At 36.8% G+C, this 21,173-nt stretch overlaps 2 protein-coding genes across 6 annotated transcripts in view; one reads left to right on the top strand and one right to left on the bottom strand.

The window, feature by feature from the left end:
• Positions 1-16,714, bottom strand: part of ubap2l (ubiquitin associated protein 2-like) — a 37,773-nt gene extending 21,059 nt beyond the window's left edge. For 3 of the 5 annotated variants that reach the window (XM_044137550.1, XM_044137552.1, XM_044137554.1), the window contains exons 1-7: positions 16,616-16,713; positions 11,898-12,035; positions 11,118-11,195; positions 3,767-3,877; positions 1,613-1,787; positions 338-439; positions 189-234 (exon numbers count right to left, since the gene is read on the bottom strand). In XM_044137550.1, the coding sequence (XP_043993485.1) occupies positions 189-234; positions 338-439; positions 1,613-1,787; positions 3,767-3,877; positions 11,118-11,195; positions 11,898-11,993 (608 nt within the window). In that variant the 5' untranslated portion in view covers positions 11,994-12,035; positions 16,616-16,713. Of the gene's footprint in view, positions 1-188; positions 235-337; positions 440-1,612; positions 1,788-3,766; positions 3,878-11,117; positions 11,196-11,897; positions 12,036-16,431; positions 16,559-16,615 lie in introns of those variants that run through there. The other 2 variants (XM_044137553.1, XM_044137551.1) reach the window with 2 other exon arrangements.
• Positions 16,715-17,845: 1,131 nt separating this feature from the next.
• On the top strand, positions 17,846-21,124 carry LOC122843090 (protein C1orf43 homolog). Its single transcript, XM_044137591.1, has 7 exons — positions 17,846-18,186; positions 18,276-18,377; positions 18,452-18,560; positions 18,648-18,701; positions 19,477-19,643; positions 19,728-19,786; positions 20,555-21,124. Exons 1-7 carry the CDS (start codon positions 18,124-18,126, stop codon positions 20,760-20,762), a joined length of 762 nt encoding a protein of 253 aa, XP_043993526.1. The 5' UTR covers positions 17,846-18,123; the 3' UTR covers positions 20,763-21,124.
• Positions 21,125-21,173: the final 49 nt, after the last annotated feature.

Raw genomic sequence — 21,173 nt, 5'->3', positions numbered from 1 at the left:
ATTTTATTTCTGAATGAGATTTTTAGACGCTACGCTCTCCGTAGAAATGCTCAGCCTACGCTGCTCTCTCTCATTGGATAAAGTTTTCCCCCCACCTTCCGATTAAGGCCCAACAATAGACTGAGGTCATGCTTTCTGGTGACTATGGCAACAGGTAAAAGTGAAACAAAAGGCAGTTGCTCTCTTACCCCATGGCTTGTGTTGAAAATCTGCCTCCTCTCCGTCCGGATACCGCTGGAGAAAACAAAACGAGTGCACATTTAACTTTTGTTATCAGAAAGAAAAGCATCAGAGGTGTCATTTGAACAAAAATTACTTTTTCTAGAAAACTGCTTACCAATAGTTGCCCTTCCTCTGCCCCTGCCTCTTCTGCCTCGCTCTGCTCCTCGTCCAGGCACTCCAACTTTGCCTCCATCCAAGCCGTTCTCCTGGCCACGGACTGCAATTATGCAGAGACAGACCGGTATTGGATTACAACACCGCAGTGCACACATTCCCCAGAAAAAGTGGCTTCAAAATGAGTCACATATTACTGGGAAGCTAGCAGAAAGAGGAGATTTTATGATTTATAGAAATCAGAAGATCAAATCAAAATGAAAAACAAGTTTGTAGTCCAGGGATTATGAGTTGATTTCGCCAATTTTGGTCTCTCATATAATATCAGAAATATCCAAACAAGAGGGGCAAATATTTCACTACGCACATTACTGATTTAAAGACTAAAAAAGATGGAAATATTAATAAAAAATTGGACAGAAAAGTGTCAAGATGGTCAATAGAAAGCTCAGAGGGAAATACTGGAAGGAAAAACTCATTTATATCTTTATTTTTAAATTCAACACTGCCTTGCAAAAGCACTCAATACACCTTGAACTTTCAGCAGGTTTTGTCTCAAAGCTACAAATGTTTTTATATTATTGGGACCTTATAAGGTAGACCAACACAAAGCAAAGTGTGGGGGGGAAATGATGCAAGGTTTCCAAATGTTGCCATTTTCTCCAGCTGGCCCTTTTGAAGCAGGTTTGCAGTTGTGTCATACACATAAACACCACACAGGTGGGCTATTTACCAATTAGTAAACAAGTGGGTGAACCATGATTTTATTTTGGTGTGTCAGAGAAAATGGGGCTGAATAAAAACGTGTGCCATGGCTTAACATTTTTACTTGCAATACATTTTTTAAACGCTTATATTCTCCCTCTTCATGTCGTCAAAATGTGAAAATGTTCAGTGTGACTGTCTGCTACCTGCCCTAGACCTCATGTCTGATTGTATGTATGTTTATGGTTAAAAACTAATAAACAAAGTATAAAATAAAATGTGAAAATGTTAAGGTAAGAATATTTCTACAAGGAACTACAATTATGATAATTCCTCGTGGATGAACTTTCAGCTGGAATTATTTACTAAATACTTGTTTCACAAATTTAAGAATCTAAACATGTTCAGTTTATGTTTAGATTTGTGAAAATCATAAAATGCATAAAAAACTGCTTATTATGACTATCACAAAGCAAATCAGAAACATGGGAATACAATGTGATTAAACATAGAGAGGAGAGGAATTTAAAGTATAGAGTTTATACTTTAAATTTGAAAAGTATAAACATACACTCTCGTCCTCTGCTCAATCCGCGGCCTTTCCGTGGAGCGCCACCTCGACGACGTGCAGCGTCTTTCTCTCCACCTTTCTCTCTGTTCTCTTTTCCTTCCTCACCGGTTTCCGCCTGGCTGATTTCCTTCTGCCCAGACACTCCTTTCTTCTTCCCCACCATTTCCCAGGAGTCCTGGAGAAATGAAAACAGGGCTAAAATGTTTCTCCTTACAGCCATTGTTGGGGGTCGTGAAGTTATCTGTGGTTTTTTCTGAGTGCTTAGCATTTACTGCAGGACAACTAGTCCGATGGTCACACCGCTGGTGGATAAACGTTGTTTTTAGTAGAAGAATAAATCTAAATGAAAGATGCATGGCTGAATATCACTTCTGTTTTTGTTGCCAATGGCAGATCTTCAATTATGTGGGCCAACACTGGCTGCTGATCCTTTCACTTAAGCAAGAAGAAATTGCTCCTTAATGACTCTGCAATTAAACTGAGATTATTCTGATGCATTTCCATTACTTTACGGTTTCAGTTTCTGTTTATATTCAGCTAGAAATGTCTGTGCAGTTATTTGGGATCATCTTTATATCGCATTTCAAGCCCAATTTCAACGTTTAGAGCATTTATCAAACATGAAATGTTTGATTAATACATTTCAGAGCGCTTACACTTTCAAAAACAGAAATAAAAAACTGGAAAAATTGATGAATGGACAGCTGGAAAGGGGATAAGATAATGGAAAAGGATGAATAGATGGATATTGATCGACAGACTGAAAGAAACAAGCACAGATGAAAAAATGGAAACCAAAGAAAATGGAAAGCAGGCAAACAGATGGACAGCAAGATGGAAAAATTGACAAAAACTGATGAAAAAGTGAGTGGGTGGATGGATACAATTTCTAGAACAAGAGTGGCTAAGTCCAGAACTCAAGAGCTATGATATTTTTTTTCTAAAGTTGGTAATTTTTTTTAGCAGACAAAACATTTTTTAGAAACTGGTTCCAGATGTTCTTGCAAATTTGTGAAATACGTTTATAACTGTAGAATGAAACTCTGATCTGACTGATGACACCAAACGCGTCACAAGTGACAAAAACAATGGTTGATTTCATATAAATGTTCTGCAAAAACTTCTACAAAATGTGGAGTCTTCATGCACATTTCCCATACGTCATGTTATGAGTGAAAACATCCTTTTTGGTTGTTCTTTTTGTCTCTAGGTGGATGAAAACATTTCTGGAAACAGTCTTATTTGGACGCAGGTGATACAGACAATCCCTTTTAGGAAACAACTTTCCATTCTGGACTAATCCAGTCGAAACTGCATAAAGCAGCAGATATTCAGCTGTGCAGAAACCTGGTAGCAATGGTTTAAGTGTGTTGGAGATCAGATGCAGGACAATAGCTCTCGAGTGGATTGGACTTGGCCACACTTTTTCTAGATATCTGGCCAGGAATTAAGTCAAAGGTTGAAACAATTAGACTAATTTTGATGAATCGATTATTGAAATAATCATTAATTGGACTATAAAAGCCAATTGCTGAAAAAAAAAAAAAAAAAACCTACACAGTCAGGGCAAAACTGCACAAAATACATGCATTTTGCATTTAAGGAAAATAAAAAACTAAATATGTTCTACCCCAAAAATTCACTAAAGGAATGCTGTTATTGCATTTTAGGCAATAATATATTTAAGGGGGTTTATATGCATTTTTTATATTATTTCTAATACTGTATAAAAAGGCTAATGTGGTTAAATGAAAAACATTTTTACCCAATTGATAGTGTGAATAATCAATACTAAAGTAATTGTTAGTTGCTGCTCCACACAATTTTCCTTTTCAGTTCTAATCTGGAAAACATTTACCGTCTATAAACTCTGCCATTCAGCTCTTAAGATAAATTATACCAAAAGACATGAAGACTTTTTTTTCCAAAGATCAGCAACAAGAAACTAGAAAGAAGGAAAATGTCTTTAGATAACCTTTCCATGCATCCTTTTCTATTGTCAATTCTTCATAAAAAGCAGAATATCGCCCTAACAAATACCAAGCTGCGCTGCAAAAGAGAAATGATAAGTAAATTTTCCCCACCAAGTGCGATTTAAGCCTGGGTGGCACTGATTTCTCCAGAGGCTGCGTCTTAAACAGAGAGCGTACTCACAGTGTCCGGGCTGCCCTCCAGCAACACGTTAATAGCTCTGTTGACGTCGCCGTTGCAGTCGTGCAGCGCGATCATGGACTCATCCTGGTCCTTGCCTGTGATGTCAACCAGCTGAGAGAGAAGCGATGCAACAATGAGAACAGAGATGAACCCACGCCTAAATTTCTGCAAGTCACGGTTCTTGTTATGATTAAAACAAAGTAAAATAGTAGGTACTTGTATAAGTACAGCAATGACAGTCTAACAGAGAAGATGCTAGTGCTGATTTAAAGTTGAATATCAGGTGTTTGTGACAATATCTCCTCTCACGAAGGTCCATTTGTTTCTCCATTCATAAACACCATCAGGCTAAATATCTCCAGGCAACGTTAATAACTTTTCCTAAAAACCATGTGATGCATGCAGTCTAAAATCTATATTTAATAAAGTCAACTGCACAGTTAGTATTTGTTCTTGAGGTTTCTGTTTTGGAGCAAAACTGCTCTGGCAGCTCCTCCATGTGGAATGCATGAAATGCTGAGAAAAGACACGTGACCAAAAGAAATAAAACCTGCATACAGCTGCTGGCAGCCCCAACAGTAAATATGAATTTATAGTCAGCAGCAGTGCAGCTCAGATAAATAATACAGTTTAAAATCATCTTTTTAAAAAAATAGCCAAATTAAGATATGAAATTTGCAAGAAAAGTGAAATAGTATAAAGTGCCTCCTCGCACTCTGACCCTCTAAAATGGAAAACATTTTTTTTGGGAACTGAACTGTATTTTTACTTTTCATAGAACCAATTTCTAGAAGCTGTCTTACGGTGCATTCACATCAGACGGGTCAGGCGCGTCTGATTTAGACTCAAAGTCTATGTGGAAGAGCATCAAGGGAGCTTCAAGGGCACATCAGGGGCGCATCACGAACTGACTTCGTTATTTAAAAACTTTTGGGCCTTTCGCTGGAGATGAAAAATCTGATCTTTCACCGCTCTACACCACGTGTCAACCAACACATGGTGCATTTTCTGACGGGACCTCAGAAAAAAAATAAAAAAAATAATAAAAACTATGGAAGATTATTGCCATTTGCTCTTGTCCTATAATCTACGTCTAATCAAGTTATGACTGCAGAGAGGAATAGAAAGGAGCTTGCTTGGAAAAGGATCAGTGAGTATGGAAGTAAATATGTGCCATCAGAATTTGAATAAAAAATACCTCTGAAATTTGAATGTTGTATATTAGTGCTTACTTTTTCAGTATTAAAATAAATTCAGAATATATTTTTAACCTAAAAAAATTCAATGTCATTATTTTTGCAGTAAAAAAAATTCGTGTAATTTTTTACATTGTTTCAATTTTCAGTTATTAAAAAAATTCACATACCTATTTCAACGTGATCAAATTTTCAATATACATATTTTTCACATTTTAAATTTTCAGTGTTAAAAAATTCTGCATATAAATAATTCAACTTTTCAAAATTCAAATGCAATATTTTCGTTGTCTCCAATTCAACTTGCTCAAATTCGCTCAAATTCAGCGTCTAAAAATTCGCTGTCTCAAATTCAGCGTCTAAAAATTCGATGTAAAAATGGCCAAGGTTACTTCAGGTCACAGACATTAGCAATGGATGTCCGATTCCAACATCCACCTAATCACGTGACACAACCGTCATATTGAAGAAATACCAGCATCACCCAGGCTGGCGACCATGGAGGCGAACGCAAACCCAACGGTGAGTTTATTGCTTTCATATTTCTATAGTATATTTTATTTTGTGCATGAAGTTTGATACATTATCTTAAAGCCTGATTTAAAACACGGGTTGGGCCGTTGTTAATCTTACAAATTGTAGATTTATTTGTGTTTTATATAGTTTCTATAATTTTAATGAGAGAAGAGCACAGTAGGATTGCCATCCCTTTCGTAAAATACGGAATCGCCCGTAACGAGACGCGATTTGTTCGGTATTTCTGTATGTCCGACAGTAACGCCTATCACATGCATATAAACATTTAGTGTAACAATAATTACAAAAATAAAACACAAGACATGTTAAGCTCAGCTAATGTGGCGGGAGCTAGTAAGGACCCCAGAACGCTTTGGACCATTGATGTCACGGTTGCCTAGAAACACTAGGGTGCAAAAGAGGGTTAGCAGTCGTGGTGAGCCGCTCTCAACCTGCGTCTTTTTAACCTTCCTCTTGTGTTAGCTTTCGGCTGCCATCTGTAGTGTTAGCGGGTCATTTTGGACCCGTGTATTAAATCAGCCATAAAATACCCTAAAAACAATCTTTTATCATCCAATGTTTTTCTTAACTCTTGTTTAGCTAGTTGGGCTCCCTTATCCATGAAAAGATTGGTTTTAATATTTTTTTGTGGCCCCCTGGGCCTTTGTTTTAACAGCATTGCCCTCGTTTTCAATGTCTAAAAAGTGGTCAAATGAACCTTAAGAGAAGAAGGCAACAAAATAATCAGTTGTTCTGTTATCTGAGTGTAACTGAGAGATATTAAAACACATTTCTTAAATGTTCAACAAAAAAAAGATTTTAATTTTAATATTATCAAATCGAGGACTACACGTTTTCCTGTTTTTTTTTAGGGATGCCGCTTGCAGATTTGCCTGTGTAAATCTGTAGGTTCCACGCATAGCTTGTTTTAGCATCACAGGCTGCCCAGATTTTTATGCCATATTTGCCTGGCTTGCTGGGCATGTATTGCCGGAACGGGCATTTTCCTTGGAAAGAGAAAAAAACGTTCATCCACTGTCACCTCTGGCCCTGGGTTGAACATCAGTGGAAGGAGTTGCACTCATCTCTCCCAAACATCCGTGATGGGAGCAAGCTTGTCAGATTTTGCTCTGGTGTCTCGATTGTCAAATCTGAGGACTCTTGAGACCATCTGAAAGGTTGTTGCCCGGAAAATATTTCTGCCCGTTGATGCATCCCAGAGACGCTCAATTGCCTCATTGCTAGATCTGTAAACTCCAGCCAGGAGAACACCATTGTAGGCATCCAGGTACGTCTCATCCATGTCTATCCATGTGTTGCCATGGACTTTTTTCCCCTCAAGGTTTGTCATAGCTATTTTGACTTTTTTTAGTGACAATGGCAAAAAGAAAGATCAAAGTACGTCTTGATGTCACTTACTCTTGTCACAGCAAACCTCGTGACCCCAGGGGTCATTTTGATGATGTTTGCAGCAGCTGACCTTCCATGCACATCAGGAGGAACTGTACTCCAACGGATGTTGCCACGTTTGGATTGGAATGATTCAATATAATAAAAAATTTTAACCGGGTCACAAATGACCCGAACACCACAAAAGTCATTTTTTTCACCAGAGCACTTTATAATTTAGTGAAAAAGAAAAATTTGATTTTACTTTGTTTAAATGGAAGTCCCTGACAAAGTCAAAAAGTTTCAATGCAAAAAACAAATGTATGAAGTACTTTTATGCATGCTAAAAATCAAAACGGGTCCGTAGGGACCCTAACACCATAGGAAGGTTAAAACGTCCTCAACCGATACTCTACGATGTCCTAGCAAAGATACAGGAGAGGGAAGACACACATGCCAGGCTGAACAGTGTCAGTGAGGATGAATGCTAGCAATTGTAAAAAAAAATTAAGAGGGAAACTGAAGAAATTATACTGTCTCTTTATTCTTTAAAACTTATGGTACTGCAGTTTTAGTTTCTCTAGTGAAATAGAATGACACTTTCCATCTGCTAGATCCTTATTTTAATTTCTGAAAGGTGGGAACCCTACAGCACAGAGCTTTCCTGAGTAAAAGTGATCATTCTCATGAAGTGTAAATTTCTTTTTAACTAATCCTTTTTCAACTGCTACTTTGTCTTTTATATATTTTGTGACTACAGGGTAGTCAGGATGCTATTGTTGAATCTGCAAGCCACTTACTTAATTTACTAACTGAAAGACCACGGAGTGGAGGAAGAGGAGACATGATGAAATTCTGGACTGGATGGGAAAATCTGCCAGCAAGTCTGTCTGTGGAGGTTGTTCGTGGAAACTACAAAACACTAAGAATTCCTTGTCACTACTGGAATTACAACTCTTTCAGTGAGGATTTTGTAGCATGCATTTCCTCTACGCAGTCTGGCTTTGAGTGATTGACCTGTTAAAAAAAAAAAAATTAAAAAAAATCTACATTTAAGCTGTAGCAGTTCTTTGTTTGTGAATCAGTTTGTTAAAACAAAACAGTTTTGTTGAAATGTAGAATCAATTCAATTTTCTGATTTTGTCAGATCACAAGTTCGATACATATGTTTAAATGTGATCATATGTATTACTCATTAGAGCGACAACATTGCTGTTACTCTAATTTCTCTAGTTTTGTCAAATTCAAAACTAGAGGAACTAGAATAACACAATGTTCAGAGTAGATATTTCATTTCTCTGAGTCAGTACTGTTTGTACAGGCAGTTTTAAATATGAAACTGAAATTGTTTTTTTATGCAAAATTTTATTGAATGTACTTAGATGAGTTCATATATGCTTTAGGTATTAGAAAATAAACAACATAAGACAAAACTTTTTCTGATTCTTATAATTCAAGTAATGTAAAGCAATACAACAATGTACAAATGTACCTAATGGGTTCCTTTTGAGTAAAGAAAAAAAACAAACAAATTACAAATTTAGAACATTTTTGTTCTCTGACATGTCTACCATAAAAGCACTAAAATTCACCTCTGTGGTAACATGATCAGCATTTTGCTTTACATTTCATAAATGGTGAATTTTTAAACTGGCACGGAAGCGTATTGCTGTCACAGGAAAAAAATTGAGCGCTATCACGTTATAACATCATATGTATCTTATTAAAATGTGATAGTTATCTTGTTAAAACATGATTGCCTTCTGGTGATTTTGGTTGCTTGGTTACAAACAGCCGTTTGCCGTTATTCAGCTATTGTTATTAATAAAAATCTGAACATAAAATGTTCAGCAAATACATCTGAGCCTCCGTTATAATCTTTATAACCTCTGTCAAGGCACCGTGGGGTTCAGGAATTGGATGATGTGTACCAAGAACCCAGAGCAGGTTAGGAGTCATGTTGCTTCAGTTGAAGAGGGAGATTGTCCCAGCCACTGCAGAAAGTATCCAGATCATCCTGCAGACATGGCAGGAAGACATAATGGCAACAGAAGAGGAGTGCTTCATTTGAAATGTCCAGGTATCCCTCTTCTTTAAGGTAGTGTAGCACGTCATAATAGATGCACGTTACAGCCGTCCACAGATCTCTCCACAGTCGCTCAGTCCTTCAATTATGGAGTAATAAACGATTAAAACTGCCCTTCAAATCTCATCATATTGAAGACCACACAAAGCTAATGTTACTATAGACATTCAAAAGCATCACATATTGAAACTTGTCATTTGTACAAACCTTTGATTGTGCACACTCTTCCCAGATATAAAACTGCTTCTTCCTGCTCCAAACGATCACGGAGTCTATCAAAAATATGATTCAGCAAAAGTTCCTTGAAAAGAGAAAAAAGAAAAAAAACATTTAAAAATTGTCAGTAAAATAAAAAAGTATTTTGACATCAGTAGGTCAGCATTGAGAAGTCACAGTAATCTAAATTAAATTATGATATTTAATCTAAAATAAGTTAACAGATGTACTTACAAGCATATATTTTCTTGAAAATTAGTTAAAATCAACTGAAAAACAAAGGCGGTTGTTTATAGTGTTGCTAGGTAACAGAACGAGGTTTTAGGCAAAGTAAAAAGAATGTAAATTAATATTGTATATCAACAATTGTCAGATAAGAGAAGCAGTATTTTGGATGATGTTGTAATGAAGTCACCTGAACAATACGGTAGCTGATCAGAATGGGGTTGTGGTTATAATTAATGTCGGAAAGTGTTCACAGCCCCTCTTTGAAGCACACAAGGCACCATATTAGCGGTAGCATCTCCTGAAAAATTACGACTTTACTAAGACTGCCTGTCTCAGTCTCACCTAAGACAACATACAAACAACCCAGAATGTCGCCACCCATCAGTTCTCTTTAAAGATTCTAGACTTGACCCAAGTGGTATTTCTTTTTGAAATAAAACTGGGGAAATTGGACGTGGACAGCGGGGAGGGGCTGGGGGTGCTAGGAGGTAGCAAGATGTAATATGCCGGCACTACACGGTGTAAGATTAACAACGGCCCAACCCGTGTTTTAAATCAGGCTTTAAGATAATGTATCAAACTTCATGCACAAAATAAAATATACTATAGAAATATGAAAGCATTAAACTCACCGTTGGGTTTGCGTTCGCCTCCATGGTCGCCAGCCTGGGTGATGCTGGTATTTCTTCAATATGACGGTTGTGTCACGTGATTGGGTGGATGTTGGAATTGGACATCCATTGCTAATGTCTGTGACCTGAAGTAACCTTGGCCATTTTTACATCGAATTTTTAGACGCTGAATTTGAGACAGCGAATTTTTAGACGCTGAATTTGAGACGGCGAATTTGAGCAAGTTGAATTGGAGGACAACGAAAATATTGCATTTGAATTTTGAAAAGTTGAATTTTTTATATGCTGAATTTTTTAACACTGAAAATTTAAACTGTGAAAAATATGTATATTGAAAATTTGATCACTTTGAAATAGGAATGTGAATTTTTTTAATAACTGAAAATTGCAACCATGTAAAAAAATTACACGAATTTTATTACTGCAAAAATAATGACATTGAATTTTTTTTTAGGTTAAAAATATATTCTGAATTTATTTTAATACTGAAAAAGTAAGCACTAATATACAACATTCAAATTTCAGAGGTATTTTTTATTCAAATTCTGATGGCACATATTTACTTCCATAAGTGAGGAAGTTGGAATGTCAAGTAAGTTTTAACTTTTACCATTTCAAAATATTTCCCTGCACTTGAGCTATCTAAATGCATCCAGCATAAACGTTATTCAACGTTTATTTAAATTAATGTTAAATAAACATATTTATTTAGACAAAATATGCAGGAGATGGTGGAAAGGTTTGCACTCATATCATTCCTTGGCATACACCTAGAGCACTTTTGACGCATCTGACGCTCGTCTAGAGCAAACAACCGTCTGCCCTCAAAGCACACAAGCGTCAAACTTGAAGCGTCAGGTGCGTTTTTGATGCTCGAAACACTTGTGGTGTGAGCGCATCATTAGAATTGATTTGGTGGAAGAAAAAAATAAATGCCTATATTGCTACTAGGAACAACAAAGTCAAAACAGAGCAGATCACTGGATTGTCAACACTTAACATATCAAAAACGACGCAAACTGCAAATACAGTGCAGGTCAGTAAAACAAGGCAGAAATAAAACAATGAAACTTTTAAAAAGGGCTCACCTGTTTAACCTTCTCTTCAAAGTCGGCGTCGTTGTGGTCTGAAATCATCTGCGCGAGTCGGATCTGCTCTGCGGTGGCCTGTCAGAAAAAAAAAATAAAAAAAGAAAGGTGTCCACAATTTGCATCCAACCGACATAGTTGAAACAGAACGTAATTTATATACAATTACTTATAAAGCCTCCAGGTACAAATACAAGCAGATGAAGCTAAAAGCTACTTAAATTTTGTTGCAATCTGCTGCATTTTGCCTTTAAGGGCCAAACAAAAGACATTAACAGGAAAAATCTATTTTAACCTCATCAAGTTAAAAACTGGAAAGTTCTCAAAAAGTACCGTCTCTTATTTAACTAATTAGTGTCACAGCTTGCATGTTCCTTTCACATAAACATCAATAAGTTAATTTTAAATGGAGAGAAAAATCTCAGCACTTAGACCTCTGACAAGATATTTACCTAAATAACAAAATTTATGAGAAAAATCTCAGATTTTCTCATTATGTCCCTGAGAACACCATAAAAAGTAAGGTAAAACTCCTTAATAGACTTTAATTGACTTTTTCCCTCCACTCAACTTTCAAATAAAAGTTTATTGATTTATTGAAACGAATAAAAAGCAGTGATTATCTTTGCATATTGGTAACTAGTTCCATCTCCAACTTCACGTTTTGTTTTCAATAATCAGGTTAAACTCATCAAACAGATTCTTTTAACACAGCTTGATATCTAAATAATCCCAGTTTGTTGGTGTGTGTATAAACTCTGCAGGTCTCTGAATGCGCACCTGAGGCCTCTGCTTGTGCTGTGTCTGGCTCTGTGTTTGGCCCTGTGTCGGCTCCCAGCTGCCCCGGGCTCGGTTCCCGCCCATGGACGTCATCATTTACAGTATATACAAATAACAGTATTTACAAAAGAATAACACCTGAGGAGATAAGGAAAGGAAAAGGGTGTTACAGAACTTTATGAAGCTTATATATACATATATATACACACACACACACACACAAGAAATGCTTCCTCCACTGGTGTCTCAACATTTAGAACCAAAGCAATGATTCAGCAACGTTCCAGTAAACGCCTTTACATTGTTAAGAGTATTTTTGTTTCCTTTAAGCAGAAAAATAAATAAACCTTAACCTCATCAGTGAGCTGACCTGAAGGAGAAGTAAGCCTTTGTATACTAGTTGCAGCGCCACACAGAGCCTTCTACATATAAACTTTCAGATCTGCAACCTTCTGTAATCAAAAAATAAAACGTACAAAAACAAAACATTTGTCTTTTCTCTCTTACCCCGACTACAATCACTGTGAATTATTGTTTCATTAGTGCTTTCCTGTGCTGGGACTGGAAACCGAAGTCTTATGACGGAAATGAAAAATTTGCCTTTTTGCTGAGATTCACTTATCAGATGTTTTATTTAAGACCGTTTGAGGTCCGAGTTGCTTGTTCAGATTTTGAATGACTCGGACTCCTTTTCAAAGGACTACAACCCATGAAAGAAAATGTGCTTACGTTTCTTTTTTTGTAGATAGAGATTGTACTTTAGACTCAAACAGAAAAAGAAGAACATCCATTTTACGCATCAACTATATATATTCCAAGTTTTTATTCAACTCAAAAAGAGCAAAAAAGTAGAAGCTGCTGGGAATGCATTAGTAGACTGTAGTGGGATATCTGAATTTTTTATTTATTAAGCAGAAACATAAATAAGAGTATTTCCAGTATCTGATCTACCAACCACAGATCAGACATGAAATTAGCCAATTCTAGTCATAGATTTTTTTTATGTAATTCTTAAAAGTATTTCAAAGAACTATGCAGGCGTTTATCAGCTTTTAAATTTTTCTGGGTGATAAATTGTCCCAGAAATTATTGCGATAAACAATAATATCATTTTGATGCCATTGTTAATAGAATTTAAAAATGTCATAATAATGCCAGCACCCACTCTGAAAGATAAGTAAACTTACTTGTGACACTGGAACTTAAAGACGTTTTAAATGTCCAAAAAACAAACCAAAAACAAATAAAATGGCTTATGAAGTCTCTCTAAACAAAATATATTAAACACCAGACATTTTAAAGCAGGGATATATTTAAAAGTGCTTTATGTGCCAAAATATAAAGCAACACTGGAAAAACAAACTAAATTAATTAATTAAATCTCTTGTTATTGATTCAGAGGTCAAATCACAAAACAATATTATTTAGAAATCGAGGTTCTTGTCGTCCTCCAGGAACACTGCGCTGCTCGTTTTACGTTTCTTCTTGCTTCACCACACCTGATTCAGGTGACGGCACTTCAACAAAAGCTTGTTAAAAAGCCATCAGTTGAATAAATTTTGCTGAAGCGGAGACAAATCTGAAGCACAACATGCAGGATAATGTGGGTGAAGGCTGAAAAAAAATAAAAAATATCCCACTTTGCTTAAATCAGCTGACTTTGTTTTCCTATCAGTATTTATTGTCCCCCAGGGACCAAAACTTTCCCACTAAGAGCGAGACACCTGAACACACCAGACTAACATGAGCTGGTGTTTGAGGCGAACACGTCTGAAGCTTTACAACTTTCGCCTTTAGATGCAGTGTGTGTCACACCTGACCTCTCCAGGTTGATTCAATATCAATAAAAAGTATTTTTATTACAAAGTAATTACTGTTATGTTTATAGTTGTCATTTGCATGAACAATCTAAAAAAATACCAATTTTACCATATAGTTGATAACTTTAGACATCAAGTGTGTTAAAAAAAAAAAACCCATCAGCTACGATATAAAAAAGAGGAAAAGTAAATCATGCACAGAAGGACTACAGGCTTTATTCTATTATTATTTTTTTTTTAGGTTGTATCAAATATTACACTTCACATCACTACATTTTTATGTTGCTTTTCTGTGTTAAATAAAATTATTTAGCTCTTCGTGGTTCCATGTTGTACTTAGGCAACCTTTTGTTACTCACACAAATATCTTTCCTCATCAAAAACTTCTCAAAAGAGGAGAGCAGTGAAGAAATCTACAAAAAGAAATCCTGGTGGCTTCATATAACATGATCACTTAAACTAAATTTGAAACTTGGATCAGGGAATGAGATCATTTCACGTTTAAAATCCTTTTAATTTTCTAATTTAAATACTTAATGACCAGACCAACCTGCAAATTTAAACTTCTGAGTGAAAGTTGAACATTTAAGTCAGTTATCTTCTTCAACCATCCTACATTGCAATGTTTTATTTTCTCTTTATTTTTATGACAAAGTTATAAAGTCTTGTTATATTACTGTTGTAAAATGTTTGTCAATATGGCAATACTAGAAAAAAAATTACTGGAATATTTTCCCTGGAGAGACTACTGTGTAAAAACACTTGGAAATTTAAGAAATTCAATTATTGTGACATTTAAAATCAACATCATCATACTGGGAGAATAAGCCCATGCTAGTCAGAGATATTTGAAAAATGCCAAATATTGGCACAAGTTGTTGGTCAATAAATATATTGCCTGACCTTTAAAATAATTAAAGGTAAAAATAAAATTTTTTAAAGCCCGATAAGTCCATGTCTAGAAAATATGGAAAAAAAGTTTGATATTTGTGCTGATTTTCACACAAACTCGTGCTAATAGAAGAATATGCAACAATTTTCTTTTTCTCTTTGTTGAGAATAATAAGAAAATAAAGTCTAATAATTAGGAAAGATTTCAAGCAAAGCATAAATGTGCATTGGCCCAGAAACACCTGTGCATCTCTCCAATAATAACTTAATCTAATGTGTTCTTTCAAAGGGTCAGGGTTAAGCTTCAACACCCAGTGGGGAGTCTGTAGGATCACTGACTGGGAGAATTGGGAAAAAAGCCAACAACTAAAGGCACCGTTTCCAAATCTGGGTCTGAAAAATCTTGAAAAAATTAACAACCTCGATTAGGTTTTTGGGGGACAACAAGATCTATAAACAGGATAGACATGTTAGCTTTATACTAGAGGAATGATTGAAACATAACAATATTTCTCGTTGCAGTCATCATGGTAGAGCTGCAATAGAAGCTGCTCCAAATACTCTTAAATCTGCTGTTTGGCAGTATTTTGGGGGTTTCCAGCAGAAAAGATAAATGACAGAGTAACAAGAAACGAGCAATTGAGTTGTTCAGTTGCTGAAGGAGACAAAGAGTTGCTGGACGTCACAATCACAGCAAACGCTACCAATAGCAACTGGGAAAAGTACTGCAGAGCATGCACAGTTTAAGCACTAACATAAGGCCTAAAGAGATCAAAAGAAATCAGAAAAAGACGTAGTTTGTTGAGTTTGTGGCAAAAATCAATAAAGAGGCGGAACAAAGGCCTTTTTGCAGCATAAATCTGATCTTTGAAGTTTCTCTTAAAGTAATATTAAAATCTAATCCCGTTTCGTTCTCGTGAACTTAATGTCGTGTCTCGTCTTGAGGGTTTTATGCATCGTTACAATCCTACTTTACCCTACTTTATACGCATTTACAATTCTCTCCCAGGTTTTGCTCATAAGCATCCAGGGAGGGGAAGCAATCCCAGGAGCAATATGGTCTTTTAAAACTCCTTTGAATAGAGATCTAGGCTTAATTTGTCATGCAGCAAAAGAAAAAAAAATCATGCAAACACCAACTTAAACAGCTAAGCAAATATTCGTCATAAGGAAATGGTTATCCAAGCTATGTTAGGTTAGGCGACTACTTAATCTTGCTCAGGTTACGTAAAAGCCGTATTTTAACAAGCCCATAATAGCAAACCAGTAGCCAGGGCCCGTCGCATTTACAATTATATGTCACTTCGATAAGCCAGCCACATGGTCAACTAGTTAGCCCAGCAGCTAATCGTTGAAAGAAAACATCCAGCTGAAGTCTCGGTGGGCTTCCGCTTCTCAAGGCTTCACCTCATGGCGACAACAAGGCTAACTTTGCCAGCTAACGAGCTAACACACCTTCAAAAAGCTACCAGGAGAAAGCAGCATTACCGGTTATGGCTTTACTTCACTGCATAACCAACAGGTTAATTAGCTCATCACCTGTTTAACGAACAGCGAAGCTTTCACAGTTGAAGAAAGAAACAAACAAAAAATACGCCCTGTTGCTATAAGAGTATTGCTAATAACTTGAAGCTATGCTAAGTAACGTCGTTCGTTTCGGCTAACAGTAACTTTAGCTAGAATAGCAGTTTGTGCACTACAACGTTTACAACCAGTGTCCCTCCGGTGTATCCTCAAACCTGGACGGTCTATTAGGAAAACACCGGGGCTGAAGGCAGGCCTACAGGCCGCTAAGATGGAAATAAATAACAGGCGATACTGACCAGAAACCCGGCTCAATATATTACACACAGCTACAGCCGACAAGATGTCTCGCTGTCGAACTACTGTTCGGATTCAGGGCTGTGTGTAATTCTTGAACTTTAGTAGAACAAATTAAAGGAAATGTATATACATAAAAACCCGAGCCAACAAGCCCACAGACAATAAACGAGAGGCTGAATTTACCTGTTTCTTTTCCACTCTGACACTACGGAGAACTGCGTCACGTGGTTTTTCACAGAGCCGCTTCGAGGAAACAGGAGCCACACCACGTGATCACTTTCGGATATGTATAGTTAGATATCATAAACCGAGTTGTGACATGCTGAAGATGTTGATGCACAACACAGAAGGCAACAGGGTGGAAGACACAAACTGCAGCTGGCATGTGTCCTCCTCACTGAGGAAATCAAAAACAATTCCCAGATTACTGCTTCACAGGTACACAAGAAGGTGAAAACAATTAAAGAAACAATTAAAAAATAAACTAACTAATTTTTTTTGGAGAGTACTTATGTCTCATTGTTATTAGGTATTGGTAAAGTATGCAGTATATGTTTAGAAATGGAGGACTTATTAGATAGAAACAAACTGTATTTCAAACTCAAGGTCCAAGTAAAACAAAAGCAATAAAATAACAAACCAAACAGATGCACAAATCTACAATCAGTTATTATAATAGTTATTAATGACAAAATGAAAGTTGCCCCAAATAATAAAAGGGTACATCTAATCTGGAAAAGTACAACGGTCAAAAATTTTAAGCATTTTCCAGGTGTGAATAAGTAGGAGAAAAGGGAAATACTGCAATGTTCCTAATATGCCTGACATATTTGTACATTTATAATTTAAATATTTTTATTTCCAAGCTTGTTATTGTCAAGGTGTTGTATCAATTCATCCTTCAATATTTTTTATTATAATTATTATTATTAGCTGTGACATTATCATGTAACAATGTACATGATGCACCAGTTGCAATGTTACCACTGTAAATTGTCACATATATAATACCACCACTATTAGTTACAATAATAATAATAATAATAATAATAATAATAATAATAATAATAATAATAATAATAATAATAATAATAATAATAATAATAATAATAAAGATGATGATGACATAGGGCAAACTCAATATGCATTTAAAAAATGCTTAAAGTGTGTACTAAAATAAAGTTTGATTACTATGATAGTTCTATTGTTCTTTTAGAAACCTTTGAAGGTCTACATTAAAGTTACTCAAATAAATCGGTAATAATACCTGAGGTTTTGGAAAAATATGAAAGTCTGATATGAAGAATTTATTTGAACTTTGTCCAAAGCTTTGTACTCAGAGATGAATCAAATCGTTTCCTTGATGTTTTATTTGTGTGCTGCCTTGATCTCCACTCCTCACCAGGAGGGGGCAGCACTGCACCATCCTGTGTTGCGCACTAGTTGTCATCCTGTCAGTTCAAAGCTAGCTCAAGGTAAAACTGGTATTGGAGGTAAATACTATGAAAATGGGCGATTATGTTATTGCGGTATAATAATTTATTTTATTTTACAGAAGAATTGTTCAAGTACAAAGATGTAATAAAGCGGTTTATAATGCGTCGGTCGACTTAGGCTTTTTATTGAACGTACCCTTAGCTACCGAGCTAATGTAGCCGCAATCGTTGAATTTATTGAAGTTTTCAGACAGAATGGCAGATTCGTCGCCTCTGTCCGGGGTCAATGTTGTTTTGGTCATGGCTTATGGCAGCTTGGTGAGTCGCTTTCCGTATCTAGGGAGAATCATTCTGAACAGTTGCGTAATATTGTTCAACTTTAAAGCTTTGTCTGGCTTTGTGCGCAGGTGTTCGTGCTGCTGTTTATCTTCGTGAAAAGGCAAATCATGCGGTTTGCGATGAGATCCCGCCGTGGACCGCACGCACCTATTGGCCACAATGCACCGAAGGTAGCTGGACTTTTCACACCTTTAGGAGCTGGTACCTCTAACACTTTATCACTTACACACGAATCTATTGACAGTGTTTGAGGGAAAACATCGACTCCAAGCTTTCTAAGGTCCAGGAGATCTGCTTCGAACCTCGGCTCCTATCAGAGGGGGATGACCGACTCGGGAGGGGATCGCAGATGAGTCAGTCATATTTTTTTGCTCCTTTATCACTCTGCAAAATTGTTATTTTCCACTTTTAATGTAACAAACCCACTCTCTCCCTCCAAGGTTGCTACAACTATCTGTACCGAATGAAAGCCCTGGATGCTATTCGCGACTCAGGTGAGTTTTAACATTTAGTTTTTGCTGGTGGCTAAGATTAAAGCAACATTATCATCATTCTCTCTACAACGAGTGTCAGAAATCCGCTTAAGTTATTTATTCCTGGGGCAAGGCAGCAGTACAAACTTATTTTTACATAAAAACCTGTAAAACAAAAAAGTAGAACATCCGGTTACACATCAAGTCATCAATATCAGAACTAAAATACCAGTATTTTAGATCTATATCTTAACATCTTCACTCCTATTTTAAATCATTTTTCAACTATTCAACTCAACCTTATAGTTAAAGATGGCAGGTGGATAACTGAGCATATTAACCTTTAGAAGCACATAACGTCAACAGAAATGATAAAAGTGGTGACATGATTGAATAAAGAGCATTGGGGTTCATCATACCTTTTGAAGAGCATCTCAGATCCTCCACGGTTCTCAACAGTGTGCATGAGGTGCTGCTATATACTTTACAAACCACAGAAACAAAATACATTTTTTTTCAAACCTCAGACAGAAGTTTAGAAAGTGACTTTAGTTAAGATCAATAAACATGATCAGTCTCTCCCCTGTTCAGACTGCGTGTGCTTCGTCTGAGAGGAAAAAATCACTACCACATTGTTCGAGACACTTTAAAGCACCACACTAACAGAGCGCTCTTTGTTTTGCTGCTAATAACTTTGCACTTTTTTTTAAGTACAGCACTGATTTAGTCAAATTTACAGAGCAATCGTTAATTTTTAAAAGGTTAATTTCTTTAATCTTTGGGTTTTCCTGTTTAGGGATTCCTGTTCAAGAGATAAGCGGCACTCCGAGCGCATTTACTGGCCGCAGCTTCAGGAACTGGCTGGTGGAGCTGCGCAATTCCCACTCTTTGATCAAGAGCAGCCGCAGCGCGCTCATTGATCGCTTGCTTGAAGGCTACGACAGCGCTCGCCACGGAACTGGGGTAGGCGAAGGACCAGTTACATTAACCTCCTCTAGCTAAACGTGGAGGGAAGCTCGCTAACTTTCCTCTTGCTGTGTGTGTCAGGTGTTTGGCGAGGCAGAGTTCCTGGAGTACCGACAAGCTCTCGATGAACTGGTTGACGTGTAAGTGCTGCTGTGCCGGTCCAGACTTGAAAACTATTAAGTTTAGTAACAATGTTGGAACAAGTAATTTAGATGACATTATTCATGCTGACAGGGAGAGAAGTGAACAGCTTCCCAACAGTGCTTAGGGCAAGTTCTGATCTTTTCACTTCACTTCACTTCACCAGATATCTGGTGAAGTTCCACCTCCATATGTGGAACTAATTTGGATACATATCCAATTGTTTTCAAAACGTCTCTAGTCTGAATGGTCATGTTGCATTTTGTGAAGCTTTTATGTCATTAATGTGACACTTGCCTCATAATTCTGCTCCAGAAAAAGACAGACATGGTAAATCCAGATGAATTTGAAGTCAATCACAGTCCCATCCCTCCTGGCTCTGACTACACATCCAAACAGATTTCTCTACAGAAGTTGCAGTGAATGCTTCACAAAAAGCCGTTGCTATTAGTTGTGCTTTTTTTTTTCTCTTTTTAAAACAACAATCTGTAAGCAAAGTGCTGCTGTGACCTCAACATTTCTCTTCTGTGCATGTGGGTCGTTTTGGGAATGTAAACATTTTACCGTAAGTCTTGTTGCAGTTGGGTTTAATTAGTACTATGAACAGAAACTCAACAAAACAAAAACAAGATCAAGATGCGCGACCATAGCCTAAGAACTGCTAGAAAATCTTTATTTTTTGGAGTCAAATTAAGTTTAATATCACTTAGATCTGCATAAGGACAGTTTTACTGACAGTCATCCCTCTCTTCTCTCCTCTTCTCCAGAGTGAAGGCCTACTCCAGCAGCACCAGTTTGGACCAGCAGCACCAGTCTGCAGCCAAAGACCTTACGGGCTCCCCAGTTCGCGGCACTCCCTCCACCATCCAGGTCACCTACCTGCCCTCCACGGGTCAGCGCAGCAAGAGGCCCAAACACTTTCTGGAGCTCAAAAGCTTCAAAGATAACTACAACACGCTGGAGAGCACGCTGTGAAACTAAGAAGCTCAAAAGGGAAAATTTGTGACTGCGTGTTTCTAGGTTGCATTTTAAAGTTCTCAACGAAAACTGGAACTTTACCAGGTGTCGCCTTTATGTGCATACACTTCAGAAACGTTTGCAAACTTTGGACCTAATGGGTGTTTAGGCCCAACCTGCTACAGATTTCATTTTATATTATTTTACATTTCTTTTCAAAAGCCCAAATGTGAATCTAAATATTAGTTTTTTTTAAATTGTTTGTACAGATGTGAAATATTTAATTTATGACTTCTTGATGCTGCTTGGTTTGTATTTATCTGAGATGTATTTCTATGTGATTTAAACATGGAAAGGAATAAAAGCAACCATACATCTAATTCAGTCCCTGTTCTTCATAGAACCACTAGGTGGCAGTATAACACACAA

This window comes from Gambusia affinis, linkage group LG14 (genome assembly GCF_019740435.1).
Source record: "Gambusia affinis linkage group LG14, SWU_Gaff_1.0, whole genome shotgun sequence".
NCBI lineage: Eukaryota > Metazoa > Chordata > Actinopteri > Cyprinodontiformes > Poeciliidae > Gambusia > Gambusia affinis.
This window is presented reverse-complemented; position numbering and strand designations above follow the sequence as displayed.